Source organism: Aquarana catesbeiana, linkage group LG02, assembly GCF_042186555.1.
Source record: "Aquarana catesbeiana isolate 2022-GZ linkage group LG02, ASM4218655v1, whole genome shotgun sequence".
Classification (NCBI taxonomy): domain Eukaryota; kingdom Metazoa; phylum Chordata; class Amphibia; order Anura; family Ranidae; genus Aquarana; species Aquarana catesbeiana.
The window spans coordinates 465,866,313-465,891,371 of NC_133325.1; the positions used below are offsets into that span (position 1 = coordinate 465,866,313).

Below are 25,059 nucleotides of genomic sequence, written 5' to 3' on the forward strand. Positions count from 1 at the left end.
TTGTCGTTTGACAGACTGTTGTCCGAAGTTCTTACCGTCTGTTCGCTCCTTTCAACCATTGTTTTCCAAATTTCGGCCAACAGCTGTTGGATGACAGGCTAGTAAATTTTTGTCAAACAACAGCTCCACATCAGATTTTCGGATGGTCAGTATACAAATCCGTTGAAAGTACAAACACGCATGCTCGGAATCAATGCTCAAACACAAAATTAACAGAAGGGGCCCAAAGGGTGGAGCGCAAGAGCTAAAATTCCTCGTAGTACGTCCCTACGTTCATGTTTGTGGCACGACAATTTGTGTAACGTTAAGTATGCAAGACAAGATCCTGGCACACGCCCTTTTGACAAAAAGCAGAGGCTCGTTGTTCAACAATCATACTGTGTGTACAAGGCTTAACACAAAGCAGACCCTGAACACTCTGCCTGTGCTGAGATCAGCAACAGACTACAGACAAGTCTTTAGAGGCAGTGGGTAGCAGCCTTGATGATGCCAAGGGGGGGGGGCATCATTTTATATCAGCTGCTGTTGTGAGAGAGAAAGCCTCAGACAGTTCTGGAAGTGTCAAAAGATAAACCCTTTAATGTCCAGCGGTCATTGATTTTCTAGACAAATCTAGCAATGTCAGCATGTAGCAGTTAGACAATTATTCTTCAACTATTTTGCATACCTAAAATGTTAACATTTTTTTAAAGGCCATACACATAAGTTTTTTTTTTTTTTTAATTTGGTTTACGGTTTAATTTATTTTGATATTTTTTTTTTAAATACTGTCATCTAATTACAGCATTAAAGCAATAAGAAAAATTTTTTTTTTTTCTTTAAAGATAACAAGCGTGTCATACCCACCTGATCTGTGCATTGGTTTTGCACAGAGCAGCCCAGATCCTCCTTTTCTCGGGTCCCTCACCAGCACTCCTGGCCCCTCCCTTCTGCCAAGTGCCCCCACAGCGAACTCTTGCCTGGAGGGGCACCCATGCAGGCTCACTGCTGCACCGCGGTTGTGTGTGTCCATTCACACACAGCTGCGGTTCGGCCCCACCCCCTTCCCTCTACTGATTGGCTCACTGGCTGTGCTTGACAGCAGCAGGGGTGCAATGGCTTCTGTGACTGCTTCAGCCAATGAGGAGTGGTCCTGGAGAGGCAAGACTATTATGCACATTACTGGATCAAAATGGGGCTCAGGTATTAGGCCCCTTTCACACCAGCAGACCAATCAGGATCGCCTATCAGTTTTTCAGGTGGACCCAATCAGACCACCCATTGTTCTCTATGGGGCGGCAGGTGTGAGCAGACATGTATCCACTGTCACCAGCTGGCATCCAATCCTGTCCCCTAAAAACAAACAGATCGGGATATGTTCGCCATCCTTATTGCGGATGGGATGACAATCGGATGGAAACAGACATGCAGTCCATTTCCATCTGAAAAAAGGTGTGGGGTAAATCCACGCAGTGGTTAGATGTTACTAGGATATAGGGCTGCTGCCTCTATGGATACGATTCCACCTAGGTGGGGTGTATAGAATTGATAAATAGCAGGAGTAGAGATGGCGCTGCCCTGGTGGAGTTATAAGGGTTTATTTCCCATAGTGAGCAATTCTTCTGTGTATTATGTGGTGTACATATAAAACGTAAACTTTACTTCTAAATGATACAAAAATCCTATATATATATATCAGAAATTATAACGTGAATATTTTGGGTTTAAACCCTGTGACTTGTGCTAAATTGTTGCAATAAAAGTGAAGTTATAAAATAAAGTGCCTCAATTATTTCAACAAAGTGCGTTGGTGCAGAAATTCATGCTATTTATGCAATAAAGTGACTGGTGCTTGGTCATACAAAAAATACAGGATATCTAACATAAAAGGTGACTGGTGTGTTTTTAACCAGTATTGTTGGATAGGAAACATTCCATTGGTTATGAAAAAAATTTTCTTTTGGAAGTAATTTTAAAATGTTCAATCTCTAGGAACAAATTTCTGTAGGAAAACTTCTTATCCAGGTGCTGGCTCCTTGTACTCTGATACTGCTTGCACTCACCAGATCTTTCTTCCCCTCTACAGGGGTGCAGGCAGTCACAGTATCTGCCACTGTGTAGCAATCATAGATGCCTCCGGACTGTGAGTTTGTGAATGGGTCTTCACCCCAAGGTTTTAACAGTCCTTGTCGAATATTTTAGCAGACTCCCAGCTCTCCAAAACAGGTGTCTTCTCCACACAACTCCTCCATATTCGACAAGGACTCCTCCTGGAGGAGTTGTGTGGAGAAGACACCTGTTTTGGAGAGCTGGGAGTCTGCTAAAATATTCGACAAGGACTGTTAAAACCTTGGGGTGAAGACCCATTCACAAACTCACAGTCCGGAGGCATCTATGATTGCTACACAGTGGCAGATACTGTGACTGCCTGCACCCCTGTAGGGGGAAGAAAGATCCGGTGAGTGCAAGCAGTATCAGAGTATAAGGAGCCAGCACCTGGATAAGAAGTTTTCCTACAGAAATTTGTTCCTAGAGATTGAACATTTTAAAATTACTTCCAAAAGAAAATTTTTTTCATAACCAATGGAATGTTTCCTATCCAACAATACTGGTTAAAAACACACCAGTCACCTTTTATGTTAGATATCCTGTATTTTTTGTATGACCAAGCACCAGTCACTTTATTGCATAAATAGCATGAATTTCTGCACCAACGCACTTTGTTGAAATAATTGAGGCACTTTATTTTATAACTTCACTTTTATTGCAACAATTTAGCACAAGTCACAGGGTTTAAACCCAAAATATTCACGTTATAATTTCTGATATATATATAGGATTTTTGTATCATTTAGAAGTAAAGTTTACGTTTTATATGTACACCACATAATACACAGAAGAATTGCTCACTATGGGAAATAAACCCTTATAACTCCACCAGGGCAGCGCCATCTCTACTCCTGCTTTTTATCATTTCCATCTGACCACTCCCTAGAGAACAGGGGGCTGTGTCCCTTCTGCAAAGCAGAGCAGACACAGACCTGTCATCTGCCTGCTCAGTGGGGATCAGTGGAAATTTCCCTCCTTGAGCAGGCGGATCTGCTTGGACAGATTCCACCCCATGTGAAAGGGGCCTTAGGGGGGCTGCTGCATACAGAAGGATTTTTTTTTACCTTCATGCATATAATGCATGAAGGTAAAAAAACCTTGAGCCTTTACAACCACTTTAAACAAACTACAATGCAGTCTGGCTTTAATTTTTTTCAAAGAAGCATCCAGTCAACAGGCGATTACGATGTCATAGCTCACATAGGGGTCACATGACTGAGAAACCATGATTCTCGATCATCAGTGGAGACCCAAGCTGCCAGGACTATGAGCCACCAGCTGCACAAAGCGTAGGCTGGTGGCTTTAAAGGGAAGGAATGTTTATAAAAATCTCCAGTATGAATTGTGAAATGTTTACACACAGACGGTGGGTGGGAAGGTGTGCTTTTTAGCGGTTTATCCACAAACAGGGCAACTAATTAGAAGGATAATAGAATAATGAGTCAGTGCTACTTGAAGGCTCATTCACACCAGCTCTGATGGGCAGTCCCAACCCACAGACTGCTCAAATTGCCTTATGTCCTATTGCTTTAGTTCACATGTGCTGGAAAAAAGTAGGACAAATTGGACAGCACAGCGTGTTACAATGCACTGCTATGCATAGGGATAATGGGGTGACAACTTTAATAGTTAAAAAAAGAAACCCAAACATTGTGATATGTTTTACAATGCATCACAGCACACATGCACATTACACACTGGAGGGCGCACCTTAACGTACAACAGCAGTTGTGAATGAGCCCTAAAATATTCTAATCATATATTCAGCCTGCAATATGTTACTTAGTGATAGGGTCACCCTAGGGGTCATTTCACAACAGCCCTGTTGAGCTGCATTGTCCAATGCATAGACGAGGCCTTATGTACTACTGATTCACTTCACACCAACACGCTATGCTGCATTAGCATGTGCTGGGGGAAAAAAAAAAAAAAAGCACATTGGAAAGGACAAAAGGACGTTGCATTTGTGTACAGTGCATTCTGATGTGCTAGAACGCATGGCAATGTGCTGCTATGCAGATGTTTAAAGGTTGCAAGTTTGATAAAGTTTAAGAAAAAAAGGCAAACACTGCAATGCATTTTACAATGCATGCAAACATGCACCCTAAAGTGTTTAAATGTCTATATATAAATGTAATACATTTTTTTTCTTTAACCTATTGACCGATTCCAGCTAACAGAGAATTCAGCTTCACATGTTTTAGTCATTGCAGCCAAGCCTCTGCCAAGTTTATCTTTGTCCTGTACAGAGACGAGCAAGTCTGCTCAAGCACAACTGCTGTCTACATCTCAATATAAGTTTCATAAGCCGAAAGCAGAATTCCAGGTGAATTATTTTTATAGCTTTAAAATAAAATCATGAAAAAAACATACAAATAAACCCCCAAAAAAACACAAGGCGTGGACAGGGACAGGGACAGTGGAGTGGACAGAAGGAAAGCTACTAGCATCAGAACAAATGGATCCCTCATGCATGCTTAAATTTTAATCTGCTTACAGCTTCAATTGCTTAACAACATATGCAATAAAAAGTGGTGGCTCAGGCACTTTTGTAATATTTGGTAGAATCTGCAGTTTCCCTCTAATACCCGACGTTTCCGCACATATATTAACTAGAGTAATATTCAATATGAAGTACTCTTACATGCTGATTTGTTCCATCGCACCTTTCATGAAAAAGGCAAAAAGTGCATACAATAGTTTAATGCTGTAAAAATACCAAATATAAAGCAGAGTTTGCCTCAGTGCTATTTTTAAAGCACTTGAAATTCCACAAAGCAAATTACAAATAGAAAAAGAAAATACGAGATAAGAAAAATTCAAATTTTCTTCACGGTTATTTTACAAACATTTGTCTCCTAGAAATCAACATAGAAAAAAAGCTAAATAAATACGGTAGTTTGGGCTCCACGTTCTTGAAACAGTCTAGAGTTTGTCATTTGGAATAACAAGTATGCCGATCCAAACTGGTGCAGACAGTCTGATGTGGACAAAGTGCATGATGCTGCTGGTGCTGAAAGTGACTCTCAAAGCTGCAGAGGCCTTAGCGTCAGACAAATATCTGGAGTACCAAAAGAATCTTCCACTGGGAATTACATTTACACTGGACTGCAAAGAATAGGTAGGATAAAAACAAAACATTTTGGAAAGGTGACCAGGAATGGTAAAGGCAGTCACATGATCACAGATCACGTTTTGAATGTATGAGACTAGATTAAAAACAAGTAACTGTGCAAGACTAATCCCTTTCATGGTGAAACTGAATTTATGGCATTTTCCAGAGGATACAGGCTATGACATAAGAAGGCATGGAAGTCGAAAACCTTCCATTGGTGCATACAGTCATGCTTAAATAAAGCACCAAAACAGGCCAGAGTCCTAAGGCAACCAAGTTAAAAATACTAATAGGTGAGCACTTGTGTCACAGTATAGAAAGTTTTATTTCCGTGGCCTGATAAAAGTTGGAAGTGCTCCTCTAGCTGTTAGTCCTTCAAAGCGCTTGTATGTGTAGTTGATGAAGACCCAATCCTTGTTCTTGAAGTCGGACTCTGGATGGTTGCTTGCGCCTGGGGAAGAAAAGACTGTAAGAGGTTAAAAAAACATCCTCAGCACTGCTGAAACAGGAAATTGAACAAAAAAACTACTAACCTCTGAAGTTAATGAAAATACAGTATATTAAACTAGTATAGCAACTAATATGTTGACTTCAATAGTGACTATAGTTTCTGTTAGAAAAAAAAAATGGGGAAAAATACAGTCACCATGGCAATGATACATGCCAAGATAGAGGCAACGCCCAAGGACACGGTGACACGATAGTCCAAAATCAGGCAACCTTGGGTTGATAAGACTTTTGCCCCCTAATTTTGACACCTCCCTTATTGAGCCTTAGCTGTCCTTTTATACTAGTCAGTTGAATGTGCTCTTGGGACTGTGGCAGGTTCAATCCCCAGAACCATCCCTCCCCTTACACCCCCCCTTTCCCCCACTACTTCGCTACCCTTTTCTCTTGTTTATCAGTACATTGCTGGATATTTGCCAACTTGGTCCTAGTTTTCCCCCATGCCATGGCTGGGGTGAGCCACCCGAACATCAGCTCGCTTTTTTTTCTACCTCCTCTTTAGCCATTAGGTTGCTAAAAGCCATCATTTGCCGAAATATTTTTGTCCATACGTTGATTGACCTATTGTGTACAATTGTCATTTGTTTTGACATGTTAATGGCACTTGTTATTGTATCACTCCCTGTGTGGAAGCATTTCCATTTTATCATAATGGCTGTTATGTTACATGTGACGGTTATTGTAATACTCAATTTAATAAAATATTTGAATATACATTTTTTTTTTTTTTTTTTAAGGACACCAGTACTGAGAAATGTGGAGGCTACACTTGTTGACCACCTGAAGATTTTAACTGCCTGGCTGTCTCAGGCTTCTTTATTTTGAGTCACTAACCTGGAATATGCCACCGCCTTGCTAAGGTAACTTTAAAGCATAAGCTCATTTTTGGAAAATGTTAAATGTTCTACCCATTTTCAGCATCTGCAGCCTCCCACCCCCCTCCCTTCATGTGACAGCGGACCAGGGATCTTCTCCCTGTACCCGCTGTCATTTTTTGAAAACAGCATGGCCATCCGAGGGCTCCACCCACATGGCCAGATTACGCATTCAAAGTTTCCTGTGAATTAATACCTACAAGAACCATCAGCTGTTGATGGCTTGTAGATTTCCATGATCTCCGTTCATTGATTTTCAGCTCTCATGTAACTGCCTGCCTGTACGAAGTATGAGCTTACAGCAATGCTCAAAGTCTGCAGGAGCTGGACATTGCACCCATGATCTAATGATCGTAGGTGCAAAGCTTTGCAGATTCCTTAATAAATGCACATTTTTTTTACCTACAAAAAATGTAAATGTATTTTTTTTTTTTGTTAAAGATGAACTTATTCTTTATGGCAGCATGAAATTTTATCCAGTGCGATAACGTAAGCTCAAGGGCATTCCCTGCTTCCCTGATGCAGCACTTAAAACTGCCCCCTCATTCTCAACCCTTTCTTTAGTGCTCTTAGAGAAGAAGCAGTGGAGATAACATGAGAAGGTCATCATAAGCCACCACTAGGGAGAACCTAGGACAAACATTGCCTCAGGATAGGAATAGCCATGTCTACATATTATGACAAATATGGTAGCATGAATACACTATCCTGCTAATGGCCCCCACTATTTCTGCACAACAACAACCTTCTCATCTTGTTCCATTTCTCCAGCTCATGTCCAACCCAAAAACGTATTCACTATAATAGAAGGCCAAGTTCACACCATGCATGTGGAGAAGATGAGGTACATGACTGATGACATTGCACAGCAAAGACCACTAGAAAACAACATTTAAAAAAAAAAAAAAAAAAAAAAAAGGAAAAAAGGATACATGCACTACAAAATTTGCATATAATTGACATTATCCGCAGCTTACCCATTGGTTTAAGAATATCTGAATCTGGAAATTCATCAAAATTTGAAGTGTCATCGATACTTTTTATTTCGATGGGTATAGCAGCAGGTCTTTCTCTGAAAATTAAATAGTAATAAAAACATTACTAAATTGGCAACATTAGCAATTTCCAATGAGCACTGCAGTGATCCAGGAAGCAGTAAGGCTAAGCCAGGAAATAAGGTTTACAGGCTGTGCAGTGTGAAACATACGAATGGCAATTTCATTTTTTAGGTAAAACAGCATATATAATATTTCATGTGTATATTTTGAGCATATTTATACTTAACCTGGGGATCATGGACCCCTAAGTGATCCATGGATGGGTTTCAAGGGGTCAAATAAAATAAAAATTAAACCATTTACATTCACTATACAACCCTGTTCCAATCAATGTTTTCCTATTGAAAGAAATTGCACTGCTTATAGTGCTAAGCGTCTCTTGACTTTTTGTTGGCCCACGTGTACCATTTAAATTTGTATCACCATTCTCTGCACAACCGCCTTTTTTATAATGGTTTACTTTACTCAAACTCTGTGTATGTCATATGTGTGAGACAATCACATTTCAATTAAAATAAAAGTATATTTATTCTTTTGTTTTTCTTTTATAGTTTTAGATGTTAAAAGTATTGGAAGCTCTTTCAATTGGAATTTTTGAAATGCCTGGAAATACAAGTTATACAGACATATTAAAGTGGTTGAAAACCATCACATATACCCAGTGAATTGACAAGCATCAGATGATACACATACATGAAACAAATCCTCCTAACATAGGTTGTACCTGTTTATCTGCATCAATTTGTCCTCCACATCAGTTCAAAGTCCAGAATTTACACAGGATCTCCCAGCTCTGAAGAGCAGGGGGCAGGGATCTGACGTCTCACAGTAACAATCTCCGTGAGGACAGATCTAATACACCCCCCCCCCCCCCCCCCCCACACACACACACACACACACACACACACACAGTACACAGGGAGCACGCAGAGCTGAGGAGATCAGTCACAGGCTGTGTGCTGAACCTCACTCCATCACATTTTATCTCTTGGGGTCTGGAAAACGTTTCAGAAGAGATTCTTTCTGCCAGTAGAGGAATGAGGCAGCAAAGAGAACTCACAAATCACACAGTGCTTTGGATCGAGGCAGGTACATAGTAGGATACGCTTTCTGTGTATTTTATTTCTCAGGTTTACAACCACTTTAAATCGGCACTAAAGAAATAACATTTTCATTGTTCAGTGAGGTGCTTCCAATACTGTTCTGTTATACAGTCAGCACAATAGATACAGAACATGGTGTACACATATAGTTTAAAAGCTTTTTTTTTTCTAAATTCCAGCTCCCCTATGTACCAATATAGCATTAATGTACTAATTTTACAAAAATTAAACCAGTGTTCCATTTATTCTACACATGCTTACCTCACTCTCATGGCTGTTCAAAAACACTTATCCACTACTTCTGCCTTACTTCCTGACTTTAGGTCATGACACAGGGAAGAGTTGACCAGCTGACCTCAGCACACACCTTGCATCCCCTACACTCAGCTGGTCAACTCCTTCCTGTGTCATGACCTAAACTCTGACCAGGAAGTAAGGCAGAAGTAATGGAAAAGTGTTTTTGAACAATCATGAGGAGAGTGAGGAAAGCGTGTGTAGAATAAATGGAAAGCTGTATTATTTTTGCAAAAGACGTACATTAATGCTACATTGGTACATAGGGGAGCTGGAATTTAGAAAAAAAAGTGAACAAAAAAGAAGAACTTAGCTTTAGAATTAGCTTAGAATTCCTATACACCAAAAATACCTTGGAACTGCCGCAAAGGAGAACTGCATACTGGGATTTCTAGTTTAGAATGGGGTCAGAAAGAATAGTTGGTACTAGTCATACCTTTCCTGTCAACCTGCACATACAAGGGGATGTGAAAACATTCTTCTAGAGTATGTATATTATCTATTATCCTATGTACAGTTGTGCACATATGTTTACATACCCTGGCATAATTTATGATTTCTTGGCCATTTTTCAGAGAATATGGATAACACAAACATTTTTCACTCATGGTTAGTGTTTGGCTGAAACCATTTATTATAAATCGAGTTTACACTTTTTAAATCATAATGACAACAGAAACTACCCAAATGACCCTGATCAAAAGTTTACATACCCTGGTGATTTTGGCCTGATAACATGCACACAAGTTGACACAAAGGGATTTGAATGGCCATTAAAGGTAACCATCCTCACTTGTGATTGGTTTGCTTGTAATTAGTGTGTGTGTATAAAAGGTCAATGAGTTTCTGGACTCCTGACAGACCCTTGCATCTTTCATCCAGTGCTGCACTGATGTTTCTGGATTCTGAGTCATGGGGAAAGCAGCAGAATTGTCAAAGGATCTGAGGGAAAAGGAAGTTGAACTGTATAAAACAGGAAAGGGATATAAAAAGATATCCAAGGAATTGAGAATGCCAATCAGTATTGTTCAAACTCTAATCAAGAAGTGGAAAATGAGGGGTTCTGTTGAAACCAAACCACGGTCAGGTAGACCAACTAAAATTTCATCCACAACTGCCAGGAAAATTGTTCAGGATACAAAGAAAAACCCACAAATAACTTCAGATGAAATTCAGGACTCTCTGAAAACATGTGGTGTGGCCGTTTCAAGATGCACAATAAGGAGGCACTTGAAGAAAGATGGGCTGCATGGTTGAGTCGCCAGAAGAAAGCCATTACTACGCAAATGTCACAAAGTATCACCCTTACAGTACGCCAAACAGCACAGAGACAAGCCTCAAACCTTCTGGCACAAAAAGTCATTTGGAGTGATGAGACCAAAATTGAGCTTTTTGGCCACAATCATAAACGCTACATTTGGAGAGGAGTCAACAAGGCCTATGATGAAAGGTACACCATTCCTACTGTGAAACACAGGAGGTGGATGGCTGATGTTTTGGGGATGTGTGAGCTACAAAGGCACAGGAAATTTGGTCAAAATTGTTGGCAAGATGAATGCAGTATGTTATCAAAAAACTGGAGGAACGTTTGCATTCATCAGCCAGGAAGCTGCGCATGGGACGTACTACAATGATCCAAAACACAAGGCCAAGTCAACCTGTCATTGGCTACAGCAGAATAAAGTGAAGGTTCTGGAGTGGCCATCTCAGTCTCCTGACCTCAATATCATTGAGCCACTCTGGGGAGATCTCAAACGTGCAGTTCATGCAAGACAGCCCAAGAATTTACAGGAACTGGAGGCTTTTTGCCAAGAGGAATTGGCAGCTTTACCAGCTGAGAAGATAAAGAGCCTCATCCACAAGTACCACAAAAAGGGGCAATACACAGTATTAAGAACTGGGGCATGTAAACTTTTGATCAGGGTCATTTGGCTAGTTTCTGTTGTGATTATGATTTAAAAAAAAAAAAAAAAAAAAAAAAGGAGTAAACACAGTTGATTGAAAATAAATGGCTTCAGCCAAACACTAACCATGAGTGAAAGAAAAGTTTTTGTGTTATCATTCATATTCTCTGAAAAATGGCCAGGAAATCAAATCAAATTCCAGGGTATGTAAACTTATGAGCACAACTGTGTGTAATCATATCCTATGTTACCCTAAAAACATTGTAACAAATTCCAATATTTTGTTATCCAATAAAACCTGAAATAAAATATAATAAAAAAAAGCCCGTCTTTGACCATCCTAAATGTTTGTCACCATAGGCCTTGGCTTATGAGGCCACTCCATAAAATGTTATCTTTATCAAGAAAGATAGAAAACTGTGCAATAAGGCACAATGTCCAGCACTTACCTAATGTGTTCCCAGTCAACAGCTTCAAAGAAATGGTTAGATTTGATCTCTTCTACACCAGAAGCACCAATTCGTTGCTCTGACTCACAGCAGAAACTGAAAGCATACAAAACAAAGAAAATATAATGTACTAAAAATATTTCCTCATTCCATCCTTAGGTAAATACACCATGTATATAACATCAATAGGCTTGCTTTTGCTCTTATTTTTTTTACAATAACCGCTAAGAAATATTTATCTAAAATAAATACAAAACATTACCACATATATTAAAAGCCATTTTTTTTTTTTTTAATCTTTGTGTGAACCCAATCCAATACTTTTTTTTTTAATGAACCTGCCCAAAAAAAAAAAAAAAAAAAACCATGGACAGCTTAAATGTTACTTTACAGACACTGCAATGATAACATTGCACTGCCTTATAACATGATACTATACTAATGAATGTATTTATAAAACATTTGCATAATATTTTGTAAAATGAAAGTGAATGTACATTTGTTCTGTGTGCCTGTGGCAAAAAAAATGATTGCTATTTAGGCCATTTCCTGTGCTGGTCGAATGTGTTGACTTAAAACAGAAAATACTGTATTTAGCCACTAGATGGCGCTGGGTATCATGGGAACTTTCTATGATACTTTGAACCATCTGCTGTGCATGATGCTGTGTTTTTCAATTTAAATAAACAGATTTGTTTATGTATTAGGACATAACCAGTAACCACTGTAGAAGTGTTGAAGGTCTACTCTAGGACTTGGCTGTGGATCACAAGACTGGCTGAACAGAACTGCAAATACTATGGCAGGAAAACTCATCATATGTAATTCACATGTGTATTTGGCCCTCTGTCTAGAACTCAGCTGTCAAGGTGTCTGGCTTTACAAAGTTATTTAAAAATCCAAAATCCTCCTTCAAAATTAATTTACATGTTTCAGCATATTCAAAACTGATTTAAAAACACAAAAAAAAAAATAAAAAAACAAAAACAAACAAACAAAACACCCTTTAAATCTCCACCCAGCTATTGAGAGCTTCTAAATGTTTGCTGTAGCCCCTACAAGTAGCAAAAAAAAAGGGGTCCACTACCCCCACATATGACTGGCCATTACAATAAGCAGCATTTGAGGGCAAATAGATATAAATAAGGCCAGGGATAAATCCAAAGAAAAATTCCTAGCTTACTTATCGACCAGCCCGCAGACAACCGAATCAACCTGTCTAACAGTATGCATTAAAAACTGGGGTTTAGTCCGCACACATTTGCAAATACATGCGTAAGCTACAGGGCACATGCATAGGAGGGGGTAGTGGACCCCTTTTTTGCAACAATGTTATATTGGTCAGGGTGCGCACTGACACCTTTGTAGCCATTGTGCGATTTGCTGTGTGTTCAGTGTGCACCTTTGAGAAGGGGTGGGGGCTCCCCTTCAGTCCATCTGCCCTCCACCTATTCATCAGAATGCATGTGCTTCCACTGTGGAGTCATCCATCAGTCAGTCATAGGAACTACAGATACCAGGGTGCCTTGACCTGGCCTGTATCTTATGCATGTATTTGCAAATGTGTGCAGACTAAACCCCAGTTTTTAATGCATACTGTTAGACAGGTTGATTCGGTTGTCCGCGGGCTGGTCGGTAAGTAAGCTAGGAATTTTTCCTTGGCCTTGTTTATAGCCCCCCCACGTCTTACTTGCCAATTATCCGTGGAGGAACAGGAGTGCATGACATTTCTCAGCAAGTGGACCAAGCAAGACTAAAAACATGAAAATCCCCTTGCAATGCTGTCCACCAACAACCCTCCCCTCCCATACAACGCAGGAGGTTCCACTGTAAGGGTAATCTTTGGCTGTTGCCTGGATTGGAGCTTAATGTGCTTTTAGTTTAATCACACTAGGTTTAATTTTGCATTTACAATGTGAAAATATCAAATTCTCACTTGTGAGGATAAATACACAAAATAAAAAAGAAGGAATACGATTAATATGTTTCCAATCAGAATTAAATATCTAAATACAGGTAAATAACAGTCATTGCTTCTCAGTATCAGGTACCGTAAGATAAGGTCCTTTGCTTTTTCTGATATGGGAACTTCTGGAGGAAATGTAAGCGTCTCTTTCCAGTTCATAACTTTCTTATAGGTCTCTTGGGGAGTTTCAGAGCAAAATGGAGGATATCCTTTACAATAAAAGAGGACTCATGTAAGCGCAGAATACAACAAATTTAATAGAGAATGACGATATACAGTGAAAGTGTAAATAATAATTGTAACAGTTCAAACTATTGAGTTTGGTAGGCTGATCAGTAATGAGTATAGAAAGTAAACATGCTCTTCAAAATTCTAGTCTTCAATGCTTTGAGTCAGTGATTCACAATAAACGTGTGGCAAGTGAAATCACAGACTTCCACATTAGTAATTGGAAAAACATGACAACCAGGCAACTTGTATTTTCAAAGGAAAGGTCAACAACAGCAGCATACATACTCTCCATAGTACAAGTAGACACTGAAAAAAATGCATGCAGTGCAATTACAGTAGTTAATGGTGATGTAAACCCAATCACTAAATAAGTAACCTTTGATATGTTTTTTCAAAAAGTAATTTTCAATCTTTTAAACCAACAACTTTAATTAAAATATTTAGGCATACCACAAGACTGCATTCTTTGTGTACATAAAAGCAGAATACCACAAGATGCCAGGAATGATCATAGGAATGCTGTAAAATTGTAAGCATTCTACCTACATTAATGCAAGCAGGCCTACCTGAAATAAAACCCATCTGATCACTGTTGTTCAACGTTTTAATATTTATTGATCAGAATAGCCAGAACCTTGGGTGAAACTTTGGCATCTAAGGAAGGAGTATAGGGTGATATGATTCACATTTGATCACATATGTATTCTGCTTTGAAATGAGGACTAAGAGGGCTGCATTTTTACGTATTAACCCTTTCTCTGCCAGGTCCGTATGGCGTACAAGAATTGCAGCACTTTATTTGAAGCACTTTTATGGACTGCTATCACCTACTGTTGCACTTTATGAATTGTGGCATTGTATATATTGTAAAGAGTGTAGGGGGCAGCGCAGTTATCGTCATTGGTTATTTGATAAGTAGGCTGTGCTTGCACAACAGAAATAGCAGCAGCTTCCCAAGTATTGTTAATTCATTTTTTTGGCACAGATTGGAGATTTGACATATGGCTTGAGGTGCCACAGCTACTGCATAATTTACAAAGATTGAGGTGGTTGCCATTAAAGAGGAGCTCTCCTGCAGCACACATGGCTCAATCGATAGCAACTTTATCTCTGAAATTCATTTTTGATGAACCTAGGATTTTCCCCAGAGGTCTTGGTGGTGTGCACATTTAAACACAAAATCAAGCAATACCATAAAATTAAGGATTGCTTTACAGAGCCATTTTTCAAGAAAGTTTTCAGATTTTTCAGGAAAGCTGACAAAGCAGAAATTGTTCCTTCTGGAAAAATGTTTAAGTTCATCTAAATTTACATTTGTAGGTTGCTGGATCCCTTTTAGAGGCAATTTTCCACTAGTAAAGGGAAAAGGGTGCCAACATGACCCTCTCTGCCTTATTACTGTACTGCCGCATTACTGTTTCAGTAAGGGGAGATCAACATTGACACATGGAGCTCACACATACAGTGCCTTGCAAAAGTATCCCCCCCCCCCCCCCCCCGGCTTTTTACCTATTTGGTTACATTACAGCCTTTAGTTCAATGTTTTTTTAAATCTGAATTATATCTGATGGATCAGAACACAATAGTCTAAGTTGGTGAAGTAAAATTAGAAAAATATATACATAAAACTATTTTTCAGAAATAAACTGATAATTGGCATGTGCGTATGTATTCACCCCCTTTGTTATGAAGCCCATAAAAAGCTCTAGTGCAACCAATGACCTTCAGAAGTCACATAATTAGTGAAATGATGTCCACCTGTGTGCAATCTAAGTGTCACATGATCTGTCATTACATATACAAACCTTTTTGAAAGGCCCCAGAGGCTGCAACACCTAAGCAAGAGGCACCACTAACCAAACACTGCCATGAAGACCAAGGAATTCTCCAAACAAGTAAGGGACAATGTTGTTGAGAAGTACAAGTCAGGGTTAGGTTATAAAAAAAAAAAATCCAAATCTTTGATGATCCCTAGAAGCACCATCAAATCTATCATAACCAAATGGAAAGAACATGGCACAACAGCAAACCTGCCAAGAGACGGCCACACACCAAAACTCACGGACCGGGCAAGGAGGGCATTAATCAGAGAGGCAGCACAGAGACCTAAGGTAACCCTGGAGGAGCTGCAGAGTTCCACAGCAGAGACTGAAGTATCTGTACATAGGACAACAATAAGCCATAGGCTCAAAAGAATTGGGCTTTATGGCAGAGTGGCCAGAAGAAAGCCATTGCTTTCAGCACAAAACAAAATGGCACGTTCTGAATTTGCGAAAAGGCATGTGGGAGACTCCCAAAATGTATGGAGGAAGGTGCTCTGGTCTGAAGAGACTAGAACTGAACTTTATGGCCATCAAAAAAAACACTATGCCTGGCGCAAACCCAACACATTACATCACCCAAAGAACACCATCCCCACAGTCAAACATGGTGGTGGCAGCATCATGCTGTGGAAATGTTTTTCAGCAGTCGGGACTGGGAAACTGGTCAGAGTTGAGGGAAAGATGGATGGTGCTAAATACAGGGATATTCTTGAGCAAAACCTGTACCACTCTGTGTGTGATTTGAGGCTAGGACAGAGGTTCTCCTTCCAGCAGGACAATGACCCCAAAGACACTGCTAAAGCAACACTTGAATGGTTTAAGGGGAAACATGTAAATGTGTTGGAATGGCCTAGTCAAAGCCCAGACCTCAATTCAGTAGAAAATCTGTGGTCAGACTTAAAGATTGCTGTTCACAAGCGCAAACCATCCAACTTGAAGGAGCTGGAGCAGTTTTGCAAGGAGAAATGGACAATCCCAGTGGTAAGATGTGGCAAGCTCATAGAGATTTATCCAAAGCGACTTGGGAGCTGTGATAGCCGCAAAAGGTGGCTCTACAAAGTATTGACTTTAGGGGGGGTGAATAGTTATGCACATTGACTTTTTCCGTTATTTTTGTCCCATTTGTTGTTTGTTTCACAATAAAAAAAAAAAATATCTTCAAAGTTGTGGGCATGTTCTGAAAATTAAATGGATGCAAATCCTCAAACAATCCATGTTAATTCCAGGTTGTGAGACAACAAAACACGAAAAATGCCAAGAGGGGTGAATACTTTTGCAAGGCACTGTGCAACTGGGGAGTCCAGTTTCATCTGAACAGGAATCACATTATTGTTTTTAAAGAGTCTGCATGTGGGGCAGAGTGGTGGGTTGTGTTGCCATTTTAGGAGCTCTGGAAGCAGGCCAGTTTCTCTGCAGTGAGAGACTGGTGATTCTGACCCATTTTTACCATCTGTGGTAGGTCCAGAAGTGTAGCAGAGGAATGCATATCCAGCTGGTGTATACTGGTGCCAGGATATGCAGGATTACTGACAGAATCAGGTGGGAGCAGCAGGACTCCTGATAACAGCAAGCATCCATTCCTGCTGCTAGGCCACACCTTCAATCAATTTATTTCAGTTACCTGTACACAATATTACTTTAGAGGATAAATCAGTTGCTGATGGTACATTGGGACTGTGTACCTTCGGGTCAAAGGTCATCTGAATAGAAACAGGATTGTGGGCACTGAAGCAAGTCTACAGGTGGGGCAGAGCACTGCCATTTTGTCAGTGCTGGAAGCAGGCCAATTTCTCTGCAGCAACGAATGGGAGATTCTTACTGATCTTTAGCGGGGAAGCGGGGCTTCTGAGATCAGCAACCATTATAGCTGCACGATTCAGGGAAAAAAAGAGAATCACAATTTTTTGGTTAGAATAAAGATCACTATTCTCTCACGATTCTTGCGGCCTAACATCATCTTTCACATTATACAAAAAAGTTGGGCTAACTTTACGGTTTAGTTTTTTTTTTTTTAATGCAGTAAGCCCAGATTCACACTGAGCTGCGGGAATGAAGACGTGCGAGTTCAGCTAAACTCACACGATTTCACTCCTGCGTGTCAGTCCGAATTTCGGCTGCGATTTCACAGACATCTGTGCAGGTTTCTGCACAGATGTCAATGGAAATCGTACCCCAAAATCACAAAAAGTAGTACAGAAACTACTTTTTGAAATCAGTGCGACGCCGCAAATGCAGCGTTGCACCGATTAGGACGATGCCATTGCCAGTAATTGCCGTCGATTTGACATGTCAAATCTCATGTCAAATCGCACCAGTGTGAACCAGGGTTGAAGTGTATTTTTTCCACAAAAAATTGCATTTGAAAGACCGCTGCGAAAATACTGCATGACATAAAATATTGCAACAACCACCATTTTATGCTGTAGGGCCTCTGCTTAAAAAAAAATATATGCTTGGGGTTTCAAGTAATTTTCTAGCAAAAAATAATGATTGTAACTTAAAACCAACAAGTGTCAGAAAAAGGTTTAGTCTTTAAGTGGTTAAATTTCCCTCATTTACAGACCAAAGTTCATTCCTTTGATCTAAAGAACAAAACGTTACAATGTTTATAGTTAGCTCAGCAGGATGTTGTGAAACTTGGCAGACTGCCTGTTTTTTTGTATTGACAGCTGACGCTTGAGCAGAGAACTCTGCATAGAATCAGCAAAATGCTTTAAGATCGCGAGGGGGGGGGGGGGGGGGATGAGAATCTATTCTTAATGATTAATCATGCAGCTCTAGTAAGCATCTATTTCTGCTGCTAGGCCACACCCTCAACCAATTTATTTCAGTTTCCTATACACAATCTTATTTTAGAGACGGTAGGATAAACCAGTAGCCAATTGTAATTGAAAAAAAAAATAGGATTTTTAAAGACAGCTTACCTGTAAAACCCTTTTCTTTCGATGGACATCACGGGACACAGAGCCACAGTAATTACTGATGGGTTATATAGGGTATCACTGGTGATTGGACACTGGCACACCCTATCAGAAAGTTCAACCCCCTATATAATCCCTCTCCTTGCAGGGATACCTCAGTTTTGTAGCCAAGCAATATAGTGTATTAGAAGAGGGGCGGGACCTCTGTGTCCCGTGATGTCCATCGAAAGAAAAGGATTTTACAGGTAAGCTGTTTTAAAAAATCCTATTTTCTTTCTCGAACATCACGGGACACAGAGCCACAGTAATTACTGATGGGATGTCCCAGAGCAATGCTATCTGAGGGGGGGGGGGGGGGGGGGGGACCACGACCAAGTAGGGTGCAATCAGACCTGAGGACCCTGTACCGCTGCCTGCAGCACACTACGCCCAAAGGCGATATCCTCATGCCTTCTCACATCCACCTGATAGAATCTGGTGAATGTATGGACTGAAGACCAGGTTGCGGCCTTACAGATTTGAGCCACAGAGGCCTGGTGATGCACTGCCCAAGAAGCACCAATAGCCCTTGTGGAATGTGCCCTGATCTGAAACGGAGGAATCTTCTGTTTCAAACCGTAAGCCTGAATAATCAACTGACGAATCCATTTAGAAATGGTAGCTTTTGACGCTGCCTGTCCTCTATTGGGACCCTCTGGCAGCACGAACAAAACATCCGTTTTGCGAATCTGAGCAGTTGCCTCGCGATAGGCCCTGACTGCTCTTACTACATCCAACGAATGTAGTGATCTCTCTTCCGGAGAACAGGGATCTGGAAAAAAGGAAGGCAGAACAATGTCTTGGTTTAAATGAAAATCAGAAACCACCTTTGGTAAAAAACTAGGATGGCGCAGTACCACTCTATCCTTGTGTACAATCAAATAAGGCTCCTTACAGGAAAGGGCTGCTAATTCTGAAACTCTTCTAGCAGAAGAGATTGCTACCAGAAAAATTAACTTCCTTGTCAACAAGACCAAAGGAATCTGACTTATTGGTTCAAAAGGCTGTTTCTGTAACACAGCCAGGACCAAGTTCAAGTCCCAGGGGTTTAGGGGCGCCCTAACCGGAGGATTAAGACGCGTCACCCCCTGTATAAAGTTTCGGACCAAAGAATGCAAAGCAAGTGGCCGTTGGAATAATACTGATAAGGCCGAGACCTGGCCCTTGATGGTACTCAAGGCCAGCTTCATCTCTAAACCCAATTGTAGAAAATCAAGAATTCTACCTATCACATATTTCCTGGGATGCCAACCCCTGGATTCACACCAGGCTACATAAGCTTTCCAGACTCATGATAAATCATTCTGGAAGCTGGCTTCCTTGCATTGATCAAGGTAGATATCACAGGACCTGAAAGCCCACGACTCTTCAGAACGTGGGTCTCAATAGCCAAACCGTCAAATTTAGCGTTTGTAAGGCAGGATGGAACACTGGACCTTGAGATAACAGGTCTGGGCGTACCGGTAGTGTGCACGGGGAACCCACCGTCATCCTTACTATTTCCGCATACCACGTCCTTCTGGACCAAGCGGGGGCCACCAGAAGTACTGACTTCCTTTCCTGCCTGATCCTGCGAAGAAGTCGTGGCAGTAGCAGAATAGGCGGGAATGCATAAATCAGTGAGAACCGATGCCACGGAATCACCAACGCATCCGTCCCGCATGCAAGAGGATCTTTCGTCCTTGCCACAAATCTGTCTATCTTTTTGTTGAATCGGGATGCAAAGAGATCTACATCTGGAACTCCCCATCTTTGGCATATGGCCCAAAAGACGTCGGGATGCAGAGACCATTCCCCTGGAAGTAACTGCTGGCGACTCAAATAGTCCGCCTGCCAGTTCTCTATCCCCGGAATGAAAACTGCCGATATACATGGCACATGCTTCTCTGCCCAGACTAAGATCTGGTTCACCTCCTTTTGAGCAGCTCGGCTCCTGGTGCCTCCCTGATGATTGACATATGCCACTGCTGTGGCATTGTCGGACTGGATCCTGACCGGGCAACCCTGTAGCCTGATAGTCCAGGCCTTTAGGGCTAGACCTACCGCACGGATTTCCAGAATGTTGATGGGTAAGGTCCTCTCTGTCTTGGACCATACCCCCTGAACCGCAGACTGTTCCAGAACTGCTCCCCAACCTGACAGACTGGCATCTGTTGTTACCACCGTCCAGTTAACCGGTAGAAAGGATTTCCCCTTCTGCAGGTTTTCGGGTATGAGCCACCAATTGAGGCTCTGACGCACTGCATGCGACAGGTGCATCGGAAAGTCTAACGCCTGAACCTTCTTGTTCCAGGCCGACAGAATACCGTGTTGCAGTAGTCTTGAATGGAACTGAGCATAAGGAACTGCTTCGAATGAAGACACCATCTTCCCTAGCAGCCTCATACAAAGGCGGACAGAAGGATCCTTCTTGGTCCTGACTGCCAGAATCAGCTCCCTTAAAGCAGTGATCTTTGCCTGAGGTAGAAATACTTTCTCCTGGCTTGTATCTATGATCAGACCTAAATACTCCAGTCTTCTTACTGGTTTTAGGAAAGACTTTTCTAGCTTGAGGATCCAACCTAGGTGTTCCAGATACTTGACCGTGGTTCTCAAGTTCCCGTTCAAGGAGGCTACCGACCGGTCTATCAGTAGCAGGTCGTCTAGGTATGCTATGACAGCTATACCCTGACCCCTTAATCTGGCCAGAGGAGGAGACCTTTGTGAACACCCGAGGTGCAGTGGCTATCCCAAAAGGCAGAGCCACAAACTGGAAATGGCGCCCTCCTATCTCGAAGCACAGAAACTTCTGAAGAGCAGGAAAAATGGGCACATGTAGGTATGCATCTCTGATGTCTATCAATGCCAGAAATTCTCCTCCCTGCAGGGTGGGAACTACTGTCCGAATTGATTCCATGCGGAAGGACTGAATCCTTAGGAATCGGTTCAGATCCCTTAAATCCAGAATGGGTCTGACATCCCTTTTTGGACCGTAAAAAGGTTGGAATAGAAGCCCAATCCCTGGTCCTTTGCGGGAACCATCATAATGACCTCCTGCGACAAAAGTCTCTCTAACGCTAGAAGGAGCGACTGCTTCTTCTCTGGGAACACTTGATCTGAGGAACCGAGGAGAGGGAAATTCCTGAAACTCCAGCTTGTACCCTAAGGTTACTGTGGAGATTACCCATCTGTCCTGGAAGTCCTCCTGCCAGAGCTTTGAGAACTGTCGCAGTCTTCCCCCCACTCGAGCGAGCGGGGGCACCCCTTCATGAAGAGGTCTTAGTGTTTTGCCTAGTAGGCTTCTTCCCCCAGGACTTCTTTTGTACCTGGGGCTGACTCTTGTTTCTGAACCCAGACGGAGGAGGCCATTGAGACTGCCTGGAGGCTGAAGCCCCTGGCGCTGGGGAAAGAGTCCGTTAGAAAGAGGGACGCTTACTCTTCTTCTTGACAGGTAAGAGAGTACTTTTCCCACCAGAGATTTTCTTGATATAGTCATCCAAGTCTTCTCCAAACAACCTTGCACCACGAAACGGAAACCCAGCCAGCAGCTTCTTACATGGTGCTTCGGCTGACCAATTTTTCAACCATAGGATTCTACGTACAGTGGCTTGCGAAAGTATTTGGCCCCCTTGAACTTTTCAACCTTTTGCCACATTTCAGGCTTCAAACATAAAGATATAAAATTTTAATTTTTTGTGAAGAATCACCAACAAGTGGGACACAATTGTGAAGTGGAACGAAATGTATTGGATATTTTAAACTTTTTTAGCAATTAAAAAACTGAAAAGTGGTGCGTGCAAAATTATTCGGCCCCTTTACTTTCAGTGCAGCAAACTCACTCCAGAAGTTCAGCGAGGATCTCTGAATGATCCAATGTTGTCCTAAATGACTGATGGTGATAAATAGAATCCACCTGTGTGTAATCAAGTCTCTGTATAAATGCACCTGCTCTGTGATAGTCTCAGGGTTCTGTTGAAAGCGCAGAGAGCATCATGAAGACCAAGGAACACACCAGGCAGGTCCGTAATACTGTTGTGGAGAAGTTTAAAGCCGGATTTGGATACAAAAAGATTTCCCAAGCTTTAAACATCCCAAGGAGCACTGTGCAAGCGATCATTTTGAAATGGAAGGAGTATCAGACCACTGCAAATCTACCAAGACCTGGCTGTCCCTCTAAACTTTCAGCTCAGACAAGGAGAAGACTGATCAGAGATGCAGCCAAGAGGCCCATGATCACTCTGGATGAACTGCAGAGAACTACAGCTGAGGTGGGAGAGTCTGTCCATAGGACAACAATCAGTCGTACACTGCCAAAATCTGGCCTTTATGGAAGAGTGGCAAGAAGAAAGCCATTTCTCAAAGATATCCATAAAAAGTCTCGTCTAAAGTTTGCCACAAGCCACCTGGGAGACACACCAAACATGTGGAAGAAGGTGCTCTGGTCTGATGAAACCAAAATCGAACTTTTTGGCCACAATGCAAAACGATATGTTTGGCGTAAAAGCAACACAGCTCATCACACTCAACACACCATCCCCACTGTCAAACATGGTGGTGGCAGCATCATGGTTTGGGCCTGCTTTTCTTCAGCAGGGACAGGGAAGATGGTTAAAATTGAGGGGAAGATGGATGCAGCCAAATACAGGACCATTCTGGATGAAAACCTGTTGGAGTCTGCAAAAGACCTGAAACTGGGACAGAGATTTATCTTCCAACAAGACAATGATCCCAAACATACAGCAAAATCTACAAAGGAATGGTTCACAAATAAACGTATGCAGGTGTTAGAATGGCCAAGTCAAAGTCCAGACCTGAATCCAATCGAGAATCTGTGGAAAGAGCTGAAAACTGCTGTTCACAAACGCTCTCCATCCAACCTCACTGAGCTCGAGCTGTTTTGCAAGGAAGAATGGGCAAGAATTTCAGTCTCTCAATGTGCAAAACTGATAGAGACATACCCCAAGCGACTTGCAGCTGTAATCACAGCAAAAGGTGGCTCTACAAAGTATTAACGCAAGGGGGCTGAATAATTTTGCACGCCCCACTTTTCATTTTTTTATTAGTTAAAAAAGTTTCAAAAATCCAAAAGATTTCGTTCCACTTCACAATTGTGTCCCACTTGTTGGTGATTTTTCACAAAAAATAAAAATGTTATATCTTTATGTTTTGAAGCCTGAAATGTGGCAAAAGGTTGAAAAGTTCAAGGGGGCCGAATACTTTCGCAAGCCACTGTATATGCACCAACCCCAGTGAAAGACGAGAGGTTTGCATGATAGAATCTCTGATGGCGTCAATAACGTAACATAAGGCCGCAGGAATGTTAGCCAACCCCTGGGCCTGCTGTTCAGGTAATACTTTGATAACTTGCTTAACATGGTCTCTTAAATATTGACAGACTCCAATCGCTGCAACTGCAGGTTGAGCCACTGAACCTGCCAAGGAGAAAACATCCTTCAATAGGGATTCCATCTTTTTATCTACAGGATCCCTGAGCATCTGAGCATTGTCTACAGGACAAGTCAGACTATTATTTACGGGAAGAAATGGCGGCATCAATGGCCGGTATTCCCCACATTTTCATAAACTTTTCTTCCATCGGATAAAGTGTTGAAAACTTTTTCGGCGGAAAAAAACATTTGTCTGGGTGATCCCACTCAGAATAAATGAGCTTTTCAAGTAAACTATGAACAGGAAAAGCATGTGATGTTTGAGGAGGCTTCAGTGACCCCAAAGAAGAAGAGAGTTCTTTAACTGATTCAGATTCGGGCAACCTGAATGTGGAGCGGACCAAACCAGTAAGGATCTGCACTAAGACCTTCTCCTCCTGAGAAGTCGTAGAGAGTCCCTCTCCACCTGATTCCTCCGAAGAGGAATCATCCGTCCCATCCCGATCCTCTGAAAGAGATTCGTCTCCCTTATCCCAGGGCTCCTCTTCTTGAGGGTCCTGGGAAACAGAGGAAGGCCTAGTGCGTTTTCTTCCACTGAGTGAAGATGTAATCACGGCCATTAATCTTTCCTCTAAACCACTAATGGTTGAGGAAAAAACCTCCTGTGTAATGTATACAGGGGCTGAAGTGCCGGAGGCAGGTATAGCCCCTGACCCCAATGGCTCCCCCTGGCTAGCCGTCCCTAGCCCTTCAGAGGGGGGGGATGCTGCAGAAAGGGGGTCCTCAGAACCCGACCGAGATCCCCTAGAGTCTCTGGTTCTTGGGGTGTTTGAACCTCTTCTACCCATAGTGCAAAGCAACAAGGTGGAGGTATCACAAAATGAACATTGACTGCTGAGGGATGTAGTCCAGCTAAAAGCCCTGCTACCAAAAGCCCAGTCTGGTGTTACCTTAGTAAATGCTGCCTAGGAAAATGCCTGTGTCCCACCTTACATGCGACTGTCAACTCTATGTCCCTCCAAAGGCTGTGTGCACCTGTACAGAGTGCTTTTAAATAGCCTGCAGCTGGCCTGAGTGGGCGTCTAAGCACCTGGGCTGACGCCCCGCTCCCCCCTCTACTGCCGCCCCCCCCGCTCGAATTTCGAAAAAACGAGCGCTTCCCGCGCTGGCCGACCATCCAGAAATAATATGGAGGAAGGCTGGGGGAGGAAGGAGAGAGGCCGGTAGTGATGGGGCCCACATGTAATGGCGGCAATGGCGGCGGCGGTGCTCGAGCAGTGTATAACCGCTTTTCAGACCCCTGTGGCCTCCCCCTAGTCT

At 41.9% G+C, this 25,059-nt stretch overlaps 2 protein-coding genes across 7 annotated transcripts in view; one reads left to right on the top strand and one right to left on the bottom strand.

Annotated features, from left to right (window-relative positions):
* LOC141128405 (large ribosomal subunit protein P2-like) overlaps positions 1-25,059 on the top strand; it is an 866,266-nt gene that overhangs the window by 819,289 nt on the left and 21,918 nt on the right. The gene's annotated exons all lie outside the window — the stretch shown is intronic.
* The window catches only part of LOC141128403 (serine/threonine-protein kinase 38), a 113,735-nt gene continuing 93,452 nt past the window's right edge, over positions 4,777-25,059 (bottom strand). For 4 of the 5 annotated variants that reach the window (XM_073615683.1, XM_073615682.1, XM_073615681.1 and 1 more), the window contains exons 12-15: positions 13,445-13,568; positions 11,394-11,489; positions 7,563-7,657; positions 4,777-5,669 (exon numbers count right to left, since the gene is read on the bottom strand). In XM_073615683.1, coding sequence (XP_073471784.1) covers positions 5,527-5,669; positions 7,563-7,657; positions 11,394-11,489; positions 13,445-13,568 — 458 coding nt within the window. In that variant the 3' untranslated portion in view covers positions 4,777-5,526. The remainder of the gene's footprint in view (positions 5,670-7,562; positions 7,658-11,393; positions 11,490-13,444; positions 13,569-25,059) is intronic. The other variant, XM_073615684.1, reaches the window with a different exon arrangement.